The sequence below is a fragment of the Aricia agestis genome, chromosome 21 (assembly GCF_905147365.1).
Source record: "Aricia agestis chromosome 21, ilAriAges1.1, whole genome shotgun sequence".
Lineage (NCBI taxonomy): Eukaryota > Metazoa > Arthropoda > Insecta > Lepidoptera > Lycaenidae > Aricia > Aricia agestis.
Genome location: NC_056426.1, coordinates 5,955,493 through 5,974,451, shown reverse-complemented (window position 1 = coordinate 5,974,451; position 18,959 = coordinate 5,955,493). Strand labels below are relative to the sequence as shown.

The following is an 18,959-nucleotide window of genomic DNA, read 5'->3' as shown; positions in this document are numbered from 1 at the left end:
AGTATTAGTTTATACGTGGGAGAGCCATGCTTCGGCACGAATGGGCCGGCTCGACCGGAGAAATACCACGTTCTCACAGAAAACCGGCGTGAAACAGCGCTTGCGCTGTGTTTCGCCGAGTGAGTGAGTTTACCGGAGGCCCAATCCCCTATTCCCTACCCTACCCTATTCCCTTCCCTTCCCTTCCCTTCCCTTCCCTTCCCTTCCCTTCCCTTCCCATCCCTTCCCTTCCCTATTCCCTCTTAAAAGGCCGGCAACGCACCTGCAGCTATTCTGATGCTGCGAGTGTCCATGGGCGACGGAAGTTGCTTTCCATCAGGTGACCCGTTTGCTCGTTTGCCCCCTTATCTCATAAAAAAAAAATTGTAGTTATAGGTCTACCAGAATCTGATGGCAAATTTTGACAGTGCCTGATTTTCAAAAAATATCCTTGATCATTGGATAAATTTTTATATATTTTGCATATTTCACACACAGAAAAAGCCGCTATGAGGAAAAGGTAAAGGTATTGCTAGTCAATTTATTTTCTAACTTTTTGCCATCAGAAGAATCTGATTCTGATTTTTGCCATCAGAAGATCTGCTACCAGAAGGTAGACCTATTACAGTTATAAATGTAAGTAACATGTGAGTCTCGTCAAGCAATGAGCAGGTCCAATCAAAATATTTAAACTGATTACAGTTCTAAATTAATTAAACATTCATTTTGGCGACATCTTATTGCTAATTAGTGAGAGCAACTCGTGCACGACAAATGGCGGCACCATTAATTACCCCACATCAAAGAAAAAATTACCTTCGCTCCCACAAAATAGAGTTCAAAATATGTCATAATTAGGTTATAATGTGTAATTAGTGATTAAACTTATTTAGACGAAATTGAACTTTATTTAATCGTGATAAAGTTGATTTTTCTTTTGGGATGCACATTGATACTAATTGTTCAAAATTGCAATATAAATAGCCGTTTAATTTTATTAGCAATTATTCATCATGTATGTAATTCTTAGCTGATAATCTGTTACGTCCACAGACTACAAGATGCTACAAGTATGTTGGTTTTATTGCTAATTTATTCGTAGCTATAATCATTAATCAATTATTAATTTTAAAATTAATGTAGAGCGAATTTTATAGACGTTCTAAAATTCAAACATTTAGGTTGGGTTGCACCAGAGGCGTGGTTAAAGTTAAAGTTATGGTTATATTCAAATATGGCGTCCTTTAGCTTTAACCTTAGCTTTAACCGGAGAAATTCACAGATGTCCATTGCGTTTTATTGAAGCTACAGGTAACGGGATTGAGGGTATAAAAAATTGAATTATCCGTAAAAATCGACAGGAAAAATATAACACTGTAAAACATAGTAAATTTTCAGGTATACCTTATACGTATGAGCGGAGGTTAAATATGGCGTCCTTGGACGCCATATTTAACTTTAAACAAAGATTTGACATTTTGCACTGTAGCTATAAGTACCGCCGTACTCATTTACCGTACCGAGACATTAAATTATTACGATTAACCGTCAATTTAATGAAGAGTTTGACAGAATATAATGTATGGGGCTTATGTCAAGATTTTGAATTAATTACATTTAAGTAATTAATGTTCTACTCTGAGTGCGGCAGATAGCTGTTAAAGTTAAAGTTACAGTTATAGTTAAAGTTAAAGTTAGTTGGTGCAACCCAACCTTATAATTTAAATAAATCGGAAAAAAAGTACGAGCGCGGGTACTTCATTTTCATTATCAACTTTCAACATAATATTATAACATTTTTCATTGACGGCATAAAACATGCAGATTAGGCGTACGGCGAACCTGAAAATGTGTTTTGACAATTTTCTTAGAAGTAGCTTTAAAGCAAACTTTAAGTCAATTTAGGTAAGTACCGCCGCGCCGCGGTCAACGAGTTTCTAAATCTAGTTACGTTACTAACATAGAATATCATTGGCCGCGGTACTACCGCATACGTACCTACGTTTCGACAACTAGAGAAAAGTGGTACCAACATGGAAAACTTAGGTCTAGGTACTTATAATAATTATTATTATTGTCCTACTTATAAATTGTTGTTGCTTAATTATTAATTAAACGTAATTTAATAAACAAAAGCCTCTAAAACCAATTTTTTTGACGGATAATAATCCGTCAAAATGTTCATTAAATTTTGAAGGTTAACCGCGTCTTTGAGTGTGCTGTCTGTCTGTTACCTCTTCACGGTTTTGGCCGTGAAAGTGTTGAACCTATTTTTCTGGTTATGGAGATAATTTGAGTTTAATATTTTAGGGCCCAAAAACCAATGCAAGAAATTAGTACTTACCATCATTTTCTGATGTCAGTTTCAGTTTCTGATAACTGATGATAGTCAACTTACAGGAAATACAGGTACCTACTTACTTAAGAAAATAATAGGCCAAGTGCGAGTCGGGTCCAACTCGCACATGGCCGATTTTATTCTTAATGACTTTACAACTTACAGTCGCCTCAAGTTTATTTGTACACCCGCCCTAGTAGCTTGAGTTTTCTAAATTCTATCTTAATTCTTAAATGAAATACTGCTAGTGACATCTATGTTAACATTTTATAAACTATTCGAATCTGTCATCTAGCGGTGAGTAGCGGAACCTTTATGAGTTATGTCAAACAGTTTCAAAAACTGACGTATAATCCTACTAAGATGTGCTTGGTGTGTTAATTTCTATTGTTATTCTAATATGAATAGTAAAATAATATTGTTAAAGCTTATTTTTCGTGCATCACATTGAATTTAGAAATTAGTCGTATTTTGTTAGGTCGATTGACATTTTGACAGCCGTTGTTCAAAAATAGTCGCGTTGAAAACTTGTCGATCGCTGGTATCTACTGTCACAGTGGAATGAAGAAATCTGGTTTGTTGATTAAAAGTGATTGTATTCAAGTGATTTGCGGCGATATAAATTAGTTTCGAAAACCAGAATGCCGCCGAGTAGTTTGAGAGTGGTGTACGCGTTCGCAAGAGAAATGCATCCAAAAACGACTGACGTGTTTATTCAGTACGGCACTGCCGGATTCCGAACCAAGTGAGTACAAAAATAATAAAATAAGAATAAAATCTACGAATAAAAGGTGAAAGGATTCAAGTAAAGGCTAAAACGTCTTGAAAATGGAATGTTTTAAGTGAACGTGTCACGTAAGCAAGTTTTGCATGCATTTTATCCTTGCAACTTTGCCTTCTATGGGCCGAGCTTGTGAGTCATTATAAGAATAATTTATAACGGGATGTACTAGCAATTGTCACTACGCAGTCATTGACTCTGTAATACTACCGTGAGTAAAACTGCACTTAGTCATTGTGACCCATTCATGGTTTGTGATGTAATTCATGTAATGAATAACTGAAAACACCTATATTATCCATATGGATAAACTATGTTGTTATTTAATTATCTTTACTATTTAAACATTTTGTAAAATACTTCTCATGCCACACCTCAAGACCCACAGAAATGTTTCTTTTTATGAAAGATATTTGTTTCAAATTAATCCAAAAAGGCCTTGGAATCTACCTTCACAGAATGACATTGTAAAGAAATTGATATTCTGAATGGCCTACAGTGTTCGTATCAGTAGTTCTTTTTAATTAAAATGACACTGTAAAAACAATGAGGACTATTCTATTATCATAGCTTATTAAAATTTAAAGATACTTTATTACTGAAACATAATAATAAAAGTATGCTATTATAACTTGATGCTGATAGGTGGAAATTATTATTAGTAATAATAATAATAATAATAGCCTTTTATTCCAAAACAAAGGGTTACAAGAGGTCCCTAAGTTTGGTGTGTCGTTTGTCAAAGGCCTATCCAATTCCTATTATATTCTAGTAAAAAATGCAAGAATAACTTTGCTCTCTAAGCTGTTTAGAGCAAGCATAGTAAGTTCCAGTTTACTTGAGAAATCCAGAATCAGGAAAAAAGACAGGAGTCCGTTACCCTTGATGGGGTTACCCAACTATGATAAAAGTAAAAGTTAAAAGTATTCCATAAATTATGTGACCTGAAAACAATTTATCATATTGTATACTTCTATCATAGACTAAGGAAAATATCTTCTATTAACAATTGTACAATAAACAACTATTTCTTGTAAAGGAAAATATTATACAAAATACTAAATAAAATCTCATCAGAAATATAACAGAATTATAATATACAATATAATATGATATAAAGACTGACCACTTTGGCTGTTTGCCAAATACTTTGGGGTTTGAAATTGATGCTCCTTATCATAATACTTTTCTTTGGTGCGGGTTTATTTATAGTTAATCCCCGGACTATTATTTATCGATGTGTTTTTACATTTTTACATGATTCAGTTATTCTTAAAGATCCACCATATACCCAAAATAGTTGTGAGCTATGCCTCTTTTACCATTTATTTAATTTTTACAAAAGAGATCGTAACAAAAATAAGACTGGTTCTGTTCGTATCATTTAAGTTTTGTTGTTATAGATAAGAAAGAAACTATTAGGTTATCAGCTATCTCTGACCGTTAGAAACTTGGACTTCCACCTTTATTGAGATAGTAGTGATACCTTTAATTATATTATTTCGACATTTTACAGACGAATTACTCCACAAAAAATAGCTTATGATCCTTCACGTGGTCTACTTCTTATCTGTGCCAAATAACAGAAAAACTGCTCCCGTAGTTCGTGAGATAAGCCCTTTTAAATAATTTTCCCCCGTTTTCTCCACGCTTTCCTCTATTTCTTCGCTCCTATTAGTATTAGCGTGATAAAATATAGCCTATAGCCTTCCTCGATAAATGGGCTATCTAACACTGAAAGAATTTTTCAAATCAGACCAGTAGTTCCTGAGATTAGTGTGTTCAAACAAACAAACAAACTCTTCCGCTTTATAATTAATATTATAGTATCTAGACTAGTTGACCTGATTAACTTTTGTCACTTTCTTACTAATATAAAGTTGCCCTGGTCTTCCATGAATATTTCAAAACTAAAATTCGCTTAATCAGTTCAGCCATTCTCGAGTTTTAGGTAGACTAATGGAATTGAAGATTATTTTTATTTAAGGTTTTTTTTAATAAAATAATTAATATGGAAACACAAGGCACAGCGGTTTTTTTATAGATTACTCATTGTCTATTAAATACATGCAACATACAATATCTTATCAAACCAAACTAAATCAACATAGATTGGATACTGAGTATTGTTTATTGTGTGATTACTGATTACCAAATGCTTTTAACACTATGAGTATGACTGCATGATTATCATTTTTAATGTCTCTTATGTTTGATTGCTTCTTGACTTACAGCATTGCATTATACACATTATAAGATCTTTGCAGATAGTTTTGGGTTATTAAATTAAAATGAAACAATTTAGAAATGATTTCACAATGATGTGTTGTAAGTTGTAACTTGGTACTTTTTTGAATTAGCTTTAGCGATGGCCTTCTGTGCCAGTTCAGTGCTGAATTTATATTTTTTTACGAGAGTAGGCCACTTTATTTTCGCCGCCCTATGTATGTAATCTCTAGGGCCTATATGGACGTTGCCGCCCCTAGGTCGTGGCCTGTCATAAATCCGGGGCTGGCCTAATCCCTACCCTCCCCTATTACCCTATTCCCTCTTAAAGGCCGGCAACGCACCTGCAGCTCTTCTGATGCTGCGAGTGTCCATGGGCGACGGAAGTTGCTTTCCATCAGGTGACCCGTTTGCTCGTTTGCCCCCTTATTTCATTAAAAAAAAACAGTTTGTGTTTGTTATGAATAGTGGAGAGTTGTGTTAACGCAATCAGGATATATTATTAGGTTTTTTTTTATTAAACTTTTGCAATAATATGTCTGGACATTGGACATAATTAGTATACTCAGTTGAGGCTTACAAAAATAATCCCATAACAACAAAAGCTGTATGGCTTCTCTCGTAACAGATAATCGTCAGCCTTCACCTTAAATAATTTTATACCGTGTCAAAGTTCAATTTTAATATGCAACTGACCTACTTGCATTGCTAATGAGATGGAGTTCTTCGGCATGAATCGGCCGGACGACAGACTTAGAGAAAACTGGCGAGAAAAAAACGCCAATTTAAAATAGATCCACAAACGTAACTGCCAGATGACTTATCCGTACTTATGTAATGCGAAAGTGTGTCTGTTTGTTTGTCTGTGGCTCATCATGATAAGAATCTCAGCGCAACAAAGTTGCAAGCATGAAGCAACACGTCGAAGTCTAGTTTACCAAAATATGCTTCTACTACCTAAATATCTCTTTCTAGTTATTAATCTCATTCTCTCATTTCAGAGCCAGTCTTCTGGAGCATGTGGTCTACCGCATGGGTCTCCTGGCCGTCATCAGATCCAGGGTGAAGAATGGTAAGTCACAAACCCTTCTTTGTGTCCTGAAATCTAAAACTAGTGCGTAACGGCTTTTGTATTCGAATTTTCAAATTTGGAACAATCGAACGATTGTGTTCCGAATTTGAATTATTAAAATGCATTTGTGACCTTTTTAAATACTTTGGGCCGTCTATAGCTTGTACAAAGTGGATGATGGGCATAGACAAATAGGCGCACTCGCTTGTTAGTCCATGGCCATCGTGAAAAGTCGGCACTCGGCATATGCTGCAAAGATATCAAACGTATTGCTGATTGCCTTGAACTCATGGGCCGTGGCTCGCGAGTTAGATTCACCAATATAATATCGTAATCTTTATTTTGTAGCCAAGTATTATAGTTGCCTCTTCACAATGGTCCATGCTGGCCCACTACAAGCCATCGCCACTAGTAGACGGGGTAATGGTGTGATGGCGGACGATTTATAGGCGTGGCGCAATGGTGTGGCCTGCAGTGGGCCATTGTGTACTGGGTACTTTAGATCGCTTGAATTCAAAGCTGACTCCTAGTTGCTGACTCAGGACGTCGTCATGATAATGATGCTGAATTACAAATCCAAATCATTTTGTTTCATATATGTATTTAGATTCGTTTCCGAATAAGAATACACCTACACTCCATTCAAAGTTATTCCACATCTATGTTATCCTAATGTCACTACTGTGGACCACATAAGGATCATTTTAGCATAAACTCACAGAACGGTAGTCATGAATGGCCGTGTGACCTCATTTCGCCGGCGGCTCTGCCAAAAAATTGTGACTCATAGATAACGATTAAATTCGGCGAACGATTACGTCTGGTCAGTCACCTTAAATAAGGCTGCGATCACAGTAGCCACAAGAGCGTCAGTTTTTAATCAGTCGACGATAACAGTAACTTATACTGGCGAAAATATAACCTTATTTTTGAAAGTCGGATAAAAAAATAAAGCACAATATTTCATACTGTTACGTGCTAGGGTTCGAACCCTAGATTTGGAGAGAAAGACCTGCTGACTCTCTTAACGACTTTATTCACAAGCACTATGTCCAAAACACTATGCACTACACTGTCCTAGGTCGTAGCCATTAGCCAAGTCGTAGGTTTCTCTGGTTAACTCACTATTGATCACTTGTTTTCACTCCGAAGGCGCCTTGAAGATCGTTCGAACTGAACAGCTAGGCTATTCTCTAAGGAACACGTTAAGGCTGTGCTCTCCGCTGTTATCACGGATGTCGCAGCCGTGACATCGTTCGCTGTTACCACGGCTGTAGAATTCGTATTCTGTAAGCTCTATTAGCTCGTCGACGATGTCTCGGCTGCGTGAGCGCACGGCTGTTCGCAAGGCTGTTTTTGAGGGATGGGCGCAGTCGTATTTAAATTATCGATATGTTTTTATTTCGTAAATATCAGCGATTTCGTTGTGATAACAATTATTAAATTAATACTTTTATATACAAAATGACATTAACAAATCATTAGTATGCGTTTCATTAAAAATAATTGCAAAATATGACATGAAAGTTGAAATGTTTGAAAAAATTTGGTCTTTGTTTAATTTTAAAAAAAAGTCAACTGTCAAATCATACGCATTGTTGGTAAACAAAATCCTAAATCTACCAAGATTTAGGATTTTGTTTACCAACAATGCGTATGATTTGACAGACAGAAAACAAACTTCTAAGAAAATATGAAAAAAATCCAATCGATTATGTTAAGAAATCAAGTGCTACACGTGTGCTACACTTGTATGCTTAAAATTGGGCATCGGTCGATTGGGGCGACCCACGAAAACCACTTAAAATATTTTGTGAAACTTGGGACCGTGTAAATAATGTGTTATTTTATACAATCGGTAACTTAGTTGCAACAGAATCGTGAACGTGACTTGTTCTATAACCCATAGTGAACATTAATCTAAATTAAACAAGTAAGTATCATATTATTGTTCCCATGACCATTGTGTCATAATATTATGGCTCATTAGTATTTTAATTACAAATGTTAAAATAAGTTGCTAATGTACTTTAACTCTTGCAGTGACTCGTAATGCTGGTCCCTCTTCACTCCAGTTGGAAAAATTGATTGGGTTTATGGAGGTGAGAACAGACCTTGCCACTGGACATGCCCGTACAGCCAATGCAAGAACTCGCATGCGAAGTGGCTGGATGGAAATCGCCACAGTTTTAAACAGTGTTGGTGATGGGTGTATAAAGGACTGGAAGCAGTGGGCTAAGGTTAGAATAATCTGTAGATCTCATTAGATAGAAATTAGAAGTATGCATGGTATAATGCTTATAATAAGTTTTTGATACATAATTCAGGGTTAAAATAGACATATCTTTATTTCTCTCTATTTTATAATTGTTTTTGTGTACAGTATTGGAAAGATAAAAAAGCTGCAACAAAAAGGAAAGCAAATAATGCAGAGACTGCTAGGCGGAGAACTGGTGGTGGGGTTGATGCAGAGGTGGTGGATCTAACAGAACTGGAGCAAAAGATTTTGACCATTTCTGGTGGTCTTAGTTTTGCTACTGGCGATACAAATTTATCAATTAATCCATTTCCTGTATGTATCTTAGTTCTAAAGCATGAGTCATGACATTATTTAAAATTGCAACAGCCATACAATATAGTTATAATAATAATTAGTGATCTAAATGTAATTGTATTTTTTATTGTCTATTTGTAGGAACATGAATGTCCAGTTCTACGGCCTCTATGCTCTGAGACTGGTGACTCGGAAAGCATATTGCGACATCTGAATAATGTAAGACCAATTTTTATAATAGATAATAGATGTCATAATATAAAATTCAATAATAATGTATATCACTAAGTTTTCAATTATGTTTTTCAGGATGTTCCTGAGCAATCAAGCAACACTGACAATGTGACAATTCTGGATGCTCAAAATATGCAATGGGTAAAAACTTATTCCAGTACTTTCTACATTATAACAAACACAGACCTCCTGAAATAGTTGTCATGGAGCTATGGCCTATGAATTATTATTTTAGGAACAGGCTAAACAAAAAAGATATAATTTTTAAATATCCACTTAATATGAGCTACATTGAAGTGTGTGTATTGTGTGTAATGTTTTATTTGTTAAAAAAAAATGTATGATAGAAGCATAATTTCAAAATAATATAAGCTAGATGCACTCCTACACCATATAAACTATAACTGTGCAAAATTTCATTCACCTATGTTTCCGCATTTTTCATCAAAAAGGATCCAAAGTTTTTCGCTCGCGTATTAATATATAAAATATCATGATGATAATAACTGTATTACTTTTTAGGAAGGAACTGCAGCTGCTATTGCTGGAGACACAGTAGCTGAAAACCTGACACCATCCATAGATACTCCACATAATATTATCATAGAAGACGTTTACACATTACAAGAAGTTGAAATAGTAAGTGAAAATAGATCACACTCAGATATTCCTTTTCGAATTTATTTTTGCTTCAATCAAGAAGCTTAATGAACAAAAGAAGTAATATATTATATTTCTATTCTCAGGCATCCCCCCTGACGCTGTTAGAAATGTTGCAGTGACAGAGGGAATACCAACAACTGGAGTAAGCGATGGTGTCAGAGCGCGAAGGCGCATTTGCTTTGATTCCCCGAGTCGGCGTAGAGGCTCATCCACACCGGCGGCGGCGCAGGGACCCAGCACCGCCGCGCAGCATCGCCGCCGCACCGCACTCGCATCACCGCGGGCTGGGGCCCATCCGGTACGCCGACGTCCGCTGCAACGGTCTCCCCCGTCGCAGCGACGATCTGAGATGGCCAGCCTTACCGAAAGGTTTATTGCCATTGAAGAGCGGCGAACCGAGGCGGAGCTCGCTTGGGCTCGGGCAATGGAGGCCAATGCACAGGGTCCAAAAATACTGGCAGAAGCATTAGACCGCTTCACTAATGCTGTCAGTCAATGTGTGGAAAGAGTTCTATGTAACAGACCTCAGAATACCTCTACATAATAATTATTAGCTCTGTTATGTAGAACTTTATTTTTTTAGACATCTTAATATAATTTAATTTATAATTTTAAACACTAATATCCTAACAATAAAATTTACTTGTCAGTATATAGAATTTGTAATAAATTAATTAAATAATTTTTAAGTTAATGTAATATCATAGTTTTAAGTTTTGTTCAGAAATTTGTTATTAATGTATTAATTTACTTTGCTTGAAATTTCATTTACTGTTACAAACACTCAATTTATACAATATGTAATTGTTCTTATAGTTTAGTAATAATTTTAAATTGTTTTTTTTTGGAGCTTTTATTATAAATGCCGTGTCACTTGCTAAGGTACATGCATCAGAATAATTTATAATTAATGCGCTTATTTAATAATGTTTCGATGTCCCAATCAACTAAATAAATAAAATAAACTTTTGGTTAGTCTTAAATGGTTTAAGTTCCTAGATATATTGTATTATATTTTTTCTTGTTGTAATTAATATTAATTTTTATAATGATAAAAAACGTATTAAAAAATTATTTTATTTCATATGGCTTTTATTTAGCATATTTTTAATTTGCGATTATATTTCTTGTTTAAATATAGAAAACATTAGTAAGTAAGTAATCTCAAATTTACTTTAATAAAAAAATATTTACTTACTTACAACTAAAATTAACTTAATATTTAAAACCTAAATGTAAAATAAAAATGTACTTATAAATTATTATAAAATCTTTAACATTTTATCTCTGTTTTAATAGTTTACCACATAGAATTATAATTTTATATATTAATCATAAACTTATATTATCCAATATTGACATTGTTGGTTTACCGACGTATTATTATTATAGTTTAATGATAAAATAAAATGAACATTTCAATAAATACTATTTCTTAACTACCTTAACTAAGACATGCAAAAAAATAAATATTTATCGCCTTCCACGCCATAATATATTTATAAGTTGCCGGCGACAAGCGCGACCATGCTCCAAAGCGCCTACAGATGCAGCAGGCTCTACGTGATGACTCTCACTTTGCAACCGAATTTCTTCATGTTGCAAATTATATGGTAACTCGAAGGCTGGTAATCCAGCTCTGTTACAAATATTATGCAAAACACAGCAAGCTATAACAATTTTAGAAACCATTTCTGGATCATAGTGTAACACTCTATGAACCAGAAGGCATCTAAATCTGCCTTTTAAAATTCCTATGGTTCTCTCTACGCTATTTCTTGCTGTGCTATGCACAGTATTGTAGTATTCTTCTGGAGAACCAGGCTCGGGGTTGGCACATGGGGTCATCAGGTAGGACCTCTGTCCGTATGCAGAATCACCTGCGAACAATATATTATAAGTATTTACAATTTACATTACCAACTGATTATCTACTATAATTAATGAATATCCATTGCCAAGACCAAGAGTATATTATTGTACATACCTAACAAATATGCTGTCTCTCCTGCATTATTTATCTGTTCTAGGTGGTGCTGGATAACGGTGTTATTAAATATAAAACTGTCATGTGTAGCTCCTCCAAATGTAGCGTCCACATGCAGTATATTGAGATCACAGTCATTTATCTGCAACAAAAATGTTAATTTTAATCTTTATTTTATTAAATAAAATAATTACATATTCAATTAAAGAAAAACAAATATTAAACATTTTCTTAATATAAATAATTATCAATTATTATAATAATCAGATGTCCATCACAACTTTGTTTGTGCAGTAATTCAATTTAATTACAATTGATTTATATTATTTTAAAAGTTTTATTGAATCAACAATTATTGGTAATTTTATAATCACATATTAAAACTTACAATTAAAACATTTCTAGCATGGTAACCTTTTCTACAGTAGTATCTATTATGTCCTGAATAAGTATTAAAACACTAAATTACGAAAGAACAGCTTTATTGAGCTAGGTAGCAAAATACACTGAAAATATTTATGTACCCACTTAGTTCATCTTATTATGTCAATAAGAAAAACAAGAATGTACCCACATCAACCAACCTACAAAGTTCACACAAAATATTAGATGTGTATTCTACATACCTCCCCCTTAAGTATGTACATAAGTATAGCATAAAAAACAAACTAATAATAATAATTTAACATTTCACATCATCAATAATATTGAACCCAAAAAAGTAATTTTCTAAACAATACAATGTAAGCAGCATTCAATAAATATAAATCAAAATAACAATTTAATTTTTTGGTATTCCTAACATCTCAGCCCAAGATTCTTCACTAGGAATTTCTATAATATCTGGCGACTCATCGTTTCTCGAGATATTAGAATCTCTCCCTCCATCCGTATCATGAGATGAGTCCTTATCATGTGATGTGATTTTTATAATTTGATCAATATGCCTGTCGATGATAAGCCCACCTTCTGTCTGCACTTTATAACTGGATGGACCCGTTTTCTCCACTATAACTCCAGGTAACCAGTTTGGACCAGAGGCATAGTTTCGGTATCTTATTTTACAACCAACATTAGTCTCTCTGTTCCGTCTCTGACAATTGACATGTATTTGTTTATCGGTTCTTCTTCGTTGTATATGGTCTGGATGTAGGGTATCCAGTAAGGTACGTATCCTCCGATTCATCAAGAGCTCTGCAGGACTCTTTTGTGTTCCAGCACAAGGTGTTGCTCTGAGACCTAGTAGCATATTGGGTATCTTCACATCCCATGTTAGGTAATCCATTTTACGTATTTTATCTTTTACAGTCTGGACCATCCTTTCAGCCAATCCGTTGGTAGCAGGGTGATATGGTGCTGTGGTAATGTGTCTTATTTTGTTGGAGTCTAAAAACTGCCTCATTTCTTCAGACACAAAAGCTGTACCATTGTCAGACACCAATATCTCACACAGACCATGTGTCGCGAAGACTGTTCGTAGGTGTCGGATGACCGTCGCCGAGGTCATATTGTTAACGATAAATACTTCAGGCCATCTTGAGTACGCGTCCACGATGATCAAAAAATTTTTGTTCTGAAAAGGGCCAGCGAAGTCTATGTGAATCCTGGACCAAGGTCTAGTAGGTGTTATCCATTCGTGCTGTGTTCTAGGTGGCATATGCCGATGTTCCAGACATTTGTTGCATTGACTCACTAGTGCCTCTATATTTTCATTTAAATATGGCCACCAAACGTAACTTCTTGCTAGTGCTTTGGTCTGCACAATTCCACTATGCATCTTATGCAATGCTCGTAACGTAGCTTCACGCAAAGGTGGCGGTACCACTACGCGATTACCTAGCAAAAGACAGCCATCTTGTAATGATAATTCAGAGCGATGTAGCCAGTAGGTATGTAGCTCTGGCTCCCTTACTCTTGTAGGCCACCCTCGTAGGACATAATGAATTATTTGAGACAGTGTTTTATCTTTTTGTGTCTCTGTCGCAATATGCTGAGCGTCAAATGGGAAGTCTTCTGGTTTTTCAGCCATTAATAATATTTCGCTCATTTCCTCTTCAGGCTTTTCTGGCACAGGTTGTGGCCACCTACTCAAACTGTCAGCGCTACCTATCTGTGCTCCAGGCTTGTATACTATATTATAGTTGTGTGCAGTTAAAGCGATTGCTATTCTGGTCAAACGGGGTGATAATATAGTCGGCATCGGTTTTTTGGGGTGAAATATACCAAGAAGGGGTTTATGATCGGTGACCACAGTGAATGACCTGCCAGCCAAATAGTTGTGAAATTTTTGTATGCCAAATAAAATAGCTGTTGCTTCTTTGTCAAGTTGTGAATATCGTCTCTCTGTTGAGCTTAATGTTCGTGAGCTCATAGCAACAGGGCTTTCTTTTCCACCATCAGTAATATGAGAGAGAACCGCTCCAACACCATACTCCGAGCTGTCACATGTCAATAAGAGAGGTTTGTTTAAATCATAGTGCACGAGTGTCATATCAAATGTAAGAGCTTGTTTAGCTGTGTCAAACGCAATTTGTTCCCGTTCCATCCACTGCCATGCCTGTGATTTATCCAAAAGCCGATGTAAGGGCTCAAGAATTGTAGCTTTGTGAGTGATAAACCTCTCGTAAAAATTATACAGGCCGAGAAATGCTTGTAATTCCTGAACATTCTTGGGCTCTGGGGTGTTTTGTATGGATTCGACCTTGCTCGGTGACGGGTGGATGCCATCACCATCAATGACAAACCCCAAGAATTCAACTTTTTCTTTTGCAAACTTACATTTCTTCTTATTAAGACGTAGTCCCGCTGTTTCGATGCGTACTAGTACCTTGTCCAGGCGTTTCAGCATTTCTTGTATGGTGCTACCAGAGACAATAATATCGTCTATCAAAACTGCTACTCCTTTGATGCCTGCCAGTAGAGCTGTCATCATTCTTTGGAAAATGCCCGGGCAGGCCTTTACGCCAAATGCTAGCCTGTGTACGGAATACAGTCCTTTGCAAGTATTCAATGTCAAAAGTTTTGCTGTCTCGTCGGTGACAGTAACTTGAGTGTATGCCCGATCTAGATCAAGTGTTGTATAGAATTTCCCGCCACCTATCTCAGCGAACACCTCATTCGCTGTAGGCATAGGATAGGTATCTGATTCAGTGGCTTCATTGACGGTACTACGGTAGTCCCCGCAAAGTCTGACTTCACCAGATTTTTTAATAACTGGTACAATCGGTGTTGCCCACTCTGAGTATGCCACTGGTCGTAGGACGCCTTCAGATACCAGCCTGTCAATTTCATTCTCTACTCGTTCCTTAATAGCGTATGGAACCGGGCGAGCTTTCAAAAATTTTGGTACAGCACCTGGTTTCAAATGTATGGTGACAGGGTCCCCCCGGTAGGTACCGAGACCGTCCTTGAACACTTCACTATGTTTAGTGATAATACTTTCCAGCGCAGTAGAATCTCCATTAGAAAGAAAATTTATGTTCATACATATGCCAAGATGACCGAGCCAGTCTCTCCCTAGTAGGTTGGGTCCGGTACCCTTGGCCACTAGCAATGGGAGCTTGTGTTCGGCGTCCATGTATCGAACAGGTACCACTGTTCGCCCGAGCAGATGAACAGGTGTGTCGGTCCACGTGCGCAGTGCCAGTGGCGCAGGTTGGAGGCGATGCGGCGGCGGCAGGCGGGGCAGCACCGCGCGCCACGTGCGCTCGTTGATCAGCGTGTGGCATGCGCCCGTGTCCACCTGCAGCTCCACTGGCGCGCCCGCAAGCACCACCCGAATGATGAAAGGCGGCACTCGACTTGTACTTTGTACCGCATAGATGCCATTCAAATTTGCAGATTCCTCCTCCTCCGTAAAGTTCATTTTGTTTGCATTTTTCTTGGTCATACAGATCTTTTCCAGGTGTCCGACTTTCTTGCAGAACCGACACGTCGTATTGATGAAACGGCATTCGCCACCGTGCCTGTCTCCACAGCGATAGCACAGTCGAAAAGAATTTCGAGGAGCAGGCCGCAGTGCTGCAGTAGGTGGCGCCGACGTTCGCGGAGCAGGGCGGGGGCGCAGCGCGTTGACATCCAAATCCATAGGTTCCGGCGGCGGCAACGGCGACCCAACGGGTGCAGCAGCCAGCGCGGTTGCTCCTGACGACGCCTGCGCGCCACTGTAGCTGGTGCTCTCCACTACATGTATCATACGCATGTCTTTTACGGCACTTTCAGATGATAACATGGCGTCGACTACTTCCTGGTAAGTAAGATTGTCTTTTTTCAGCAACTCGTACTGCAATTTCTCGTCTTTCATGCCACACACGAGTCTGTCCCGCAACATTCGTTCTAAGTCGCTGAAATTGCAGTTAGCACTTATCCGTCGAAGTTGAGCTATGTACTCGGCAGCGGATTCGCCACGATTTTGATCGCGTTTATAAAACTTGTACGACATAGATATCTCATTTGGTTTCGGACTATAATGTTTGGTTAGAATGTCTATGATTTCATTGAATGACACATCGGTTGCTTTTCGCGGAGTAATTAACGCCAGTAATGTTTCGTACACTTGCGGACCGCACACCGTAATAAAATTGGCACGTTTTACATTGTCCACTATGATTCCATTTGCTTCAAAACAAAACTTTAGTCTATCGATATAGTTGTCCCAATTGTCTGTTTGTGTATTGTATTCACTAAATTTTATGCATTTTCGATCCATTTTCACAAATTTTACACTTCGTCGCCACTATTATGTCCTGAATAAGTATTAAAACACTAAATTACGAAAGAACAGCTTTATTGAGCTAGGTAGCAAAATACACTGAAAATATTTATGTACCCACTTAGTTCATCTTATTATGTCAATAAGAAAAACAAGAATGTACCCACATCAACCAACCTACAAAGTTCACACAAAATATTAGATGTGTATTCTACAGTATCGGTCTTCGTTTGTTTTAGGTCGAACCATGGCCACCAAAGTCCCATCAACACAGCCAATTACACCGGGCATTTTAAACTTATTGTAAAATCTGTAATATAATATAGAAATTAGAAATCAATGAGCCAAAGTAGCGTTGAGACCAGGGAATTACATCATTATTGTACATACCCTTGTTTTTTTATTTCTCTTTCATTTAGATTTTGTGGAAATCTTATGTATTTCTTTACAATGTTGGGGTGATTAAGGGCATTGACTATTAAACGAATAGCCCGGCTAGCAGACGGCTGTGAAACATAGTTGAAAAGTGACTTTCCAACTATGTTTTGGTAACTTCCGGTGGCCAAAAATGATAGAGTGCATAGAATCTGAAAAAATAAAAATAGGGTTGTTCCATGTTGTGCTTTGAAAATAGTGGATTAAAAAGCAATAGAAAAACTTTGCCAAAATATTATAAAATAAGTAATGTTTTTATGTAAGTAAACTCAATACTAAGAAATAACTTTTCTGCAGTTGAATAACACTGACATTTTATAATGATACACATTCTACTATATTAAAGCTCCTACTAGAACCCAGTGCATACTAGGTATAATTATAATTAACTGTGTAACAGACTAGTGTCCAAATGAGTATGATAATATTATCATGTAGTTGTATTGCACTCCATTGTCTTATACTTTGTGCAATACAAAAATAAGTACCTACGGCTTACCTTAATATGATGACTGAGACCACCACGTCGTACTCGTGGAGGCAGTAATGGTACAAGATCTCCTTCCAATGCAGATATGAGGTCCCTGGTGAGTCGGAAATTTAGGACGTAGTCGCGGTGGGATGATATTTGCCGAAGGTTTCGTATTCTGCGACTTTGGCGTCTTTTTTCCAACTCATCGCGTCTCTTAGCCTCTTCGAGAAGGTATAATATACACAAGACTCTTGCGGCCCTGTTAAATTAATAAAACAATTTCAAACTTAAAGATGCACCTGCTTCACATATTATAATATCGGCGAAAGTACATAATTTCTTAATGTAAACGAAATACTTACATTTTATATTCAGAGTAATCCGGTGGAGTAATCCAACTTCAAAATCACTAACACAAACTAACATAATGGTAATCTTAAGTGGAAGGGCCACAATTTACGAATTAACCACTTGAAATTCTTGACTAAAGCCGTGCTACAGCCACGAAATTAAAGCTTTTTGTTTGACATAAAAAGTTGTAAGCGTACGCCGAGGCTGCAGTCGAAGCTGAAGGCTGTTTTGCTTAGAGAATACCAATTTCATATAAGAAATGTCAAAAATTTAATTTCAAATCATGCCGCCAACAGCCATGAAGCGCTAGTGTCGAACAGCGTAGCCCGGGGCGAAACTTGCGGAATACCGATTCGGCCCTAACCGCTGTTACAGCGGCTGTTTCGTAGGCTGTTAAATCGTTTGTCCTTAGAGAATAGCACTGCAGCCACGAAATTAAAGCTTTTTGTTTGACATAAAAAGTTGTAAGCGTACGCCGAGGCTGCAGTCGAAGCTGAAGGCTGTTTTGCTTAGAGAATACCAATTTCATATAAGAAATGTCAAAAATTTAATTTCAAATCATGCCGCCAACAGCCATGAAGCGCTAGTGTCGAACAGCGTAGGGGCGAAACTTGCGGAATACCGATTCGGCCCTAACCGCTGTTACAGCGGCTGTTTCGTAGGCTGTTAAATCGTTTGTCCTTAGAGAATAGCACTGCTGATTGATTGTCGCGTCTACCTGCGGCTATTTATATGGTAATAAGAAGTTTTTTTATTTATTTTGTGCCTCGATACAGAGACTTTAGTTAGTAACATTTATTTTGGCAAACTAACCAGCAAGTAGCAACTTCGGTGTAAGAAATGATTTATTTGTTAAAATGAAATAAACACACCTCATGAAGAAATTATTTTTACACACATTTAGGGCCTGTTTCACCACTTCCTGATATAGTGCCGAATAGGCTATTCACAACTTTTTTGACAGATTCTCCATACGGTCTGTCAAGTTAATTGGTGGATAGCCTATTCGTCACTTATCAGGAAGTGGTGAAACAGGCCCTTAGTAATTATAATAATATTATTAGTAGGATATACAGTACACTCGCACCGTACATTTTGCCCTGATAAAAACTGCCCTTTTCCGGGATTCAGTCACTCCCCAATCCCCATACAAAAT

General features: G+C 37.0%; 3 protein-coding genes across 4 annotated transcripts in view; 1 reads left to right on the top strand and 2 right to left on the bottom strand.

The window, feature by feature from the left end:
• The first annotated feature begins 2,800 nt into the window (after positions 1-2,800).
• Positions 2,801-18,959, top strand: part of LOC121737704 (phosphoacetylglucosamine mutase) — a 32,550-nt gene continuing 16,391 nt past the window's right edge. The window contains exons 1-2 of the mRNA XM_042129385.1: positions 2,801-3,062; positions 6,326-6,396. Of these exons, the coding sequence (XP_041985319.1) occupies positions 2,959-3,062; positions 6,326-6,396 (175 nt within the window). The 5' untranslated portion in view covers positions 2,801-2,958. The remainder of the gene's footprint in view (positions 3,063-6,325; positions 6,397-18,959) is intronic.
• On the bottom strand, positions 11,203-18,122 carry LOC121737714 (putative nuclease HARBI1). Of its 2 annotated transcripts, XM_042129399.1 has the most exons (7): positions 17,815-18,122; positions 17,480-17,711; positions 16,936-17,132; positions 16,766-16,855; positions 12,223-12,265; positions 11,835-11,976; positions 11,203-11,727 (listed from the first exon to the last, which is right to left on the bottom strand). In XM_042129399.1, coding segments are annotated over exons 1-7 (1,113 nt in total). In that variant the 5' UTR covers positions 17,817-18,122; the 3' UTR covers positions 11,203-11,320. The 2 variants fall into 2 exon arrangements, with proteins under 2 accessions (XP_041985333.1, XP_041985334.1); XM_042129400.1 differs by lacking the exons at positions 12,223-12,265; positions 16,766-16,855; positions 16,936-17,132.
• Positions 12,524-13,895, bottom strand: LOC121737711 (uncharacterized protein K02A2.6-like). Its single transcript, XM_042129395.1, has one exon. The coding sequence runs from the start codon at positions 13,879-13,881 to the stop codon at positions 12,616-12,618; it is 1,266 nt and encodes a 421-aa protein (XP_041985329.1). The 5' UTR covers positions 13,882-13,895; the 3' UTR covers positions 12,524-12,615.

What these genes read in the sequence shown, in the direction of transcription:
- LOC121737711 (XM_042129395.1), bottom strand. Translation starts at nt 13,881, where the DNA reads ATGAGCGAAATATTATTAATGGCTGAAAAACCAGAAGACTTCCCATTT.
- LOC121737714 (XM_042129399.1), bottom strand. An exon ending in CCTAAAACAAACGAAGACCG is followed by an intron (nt 12,266 to 16,765) that starts ATACTGTAGAAT and finishes AGGACATAATAG; the next exon opens with ATACTACTGTAGAAAAGGTT. An exon ending in AGAGACAGCATATTTGTTAG is followed by an intron (nt 11,728 to 11,834) that starts GTATGTACAATA and finishes TATTGTTCGCAG; the next exon opens with GTGATTCTGCATACGGACAG.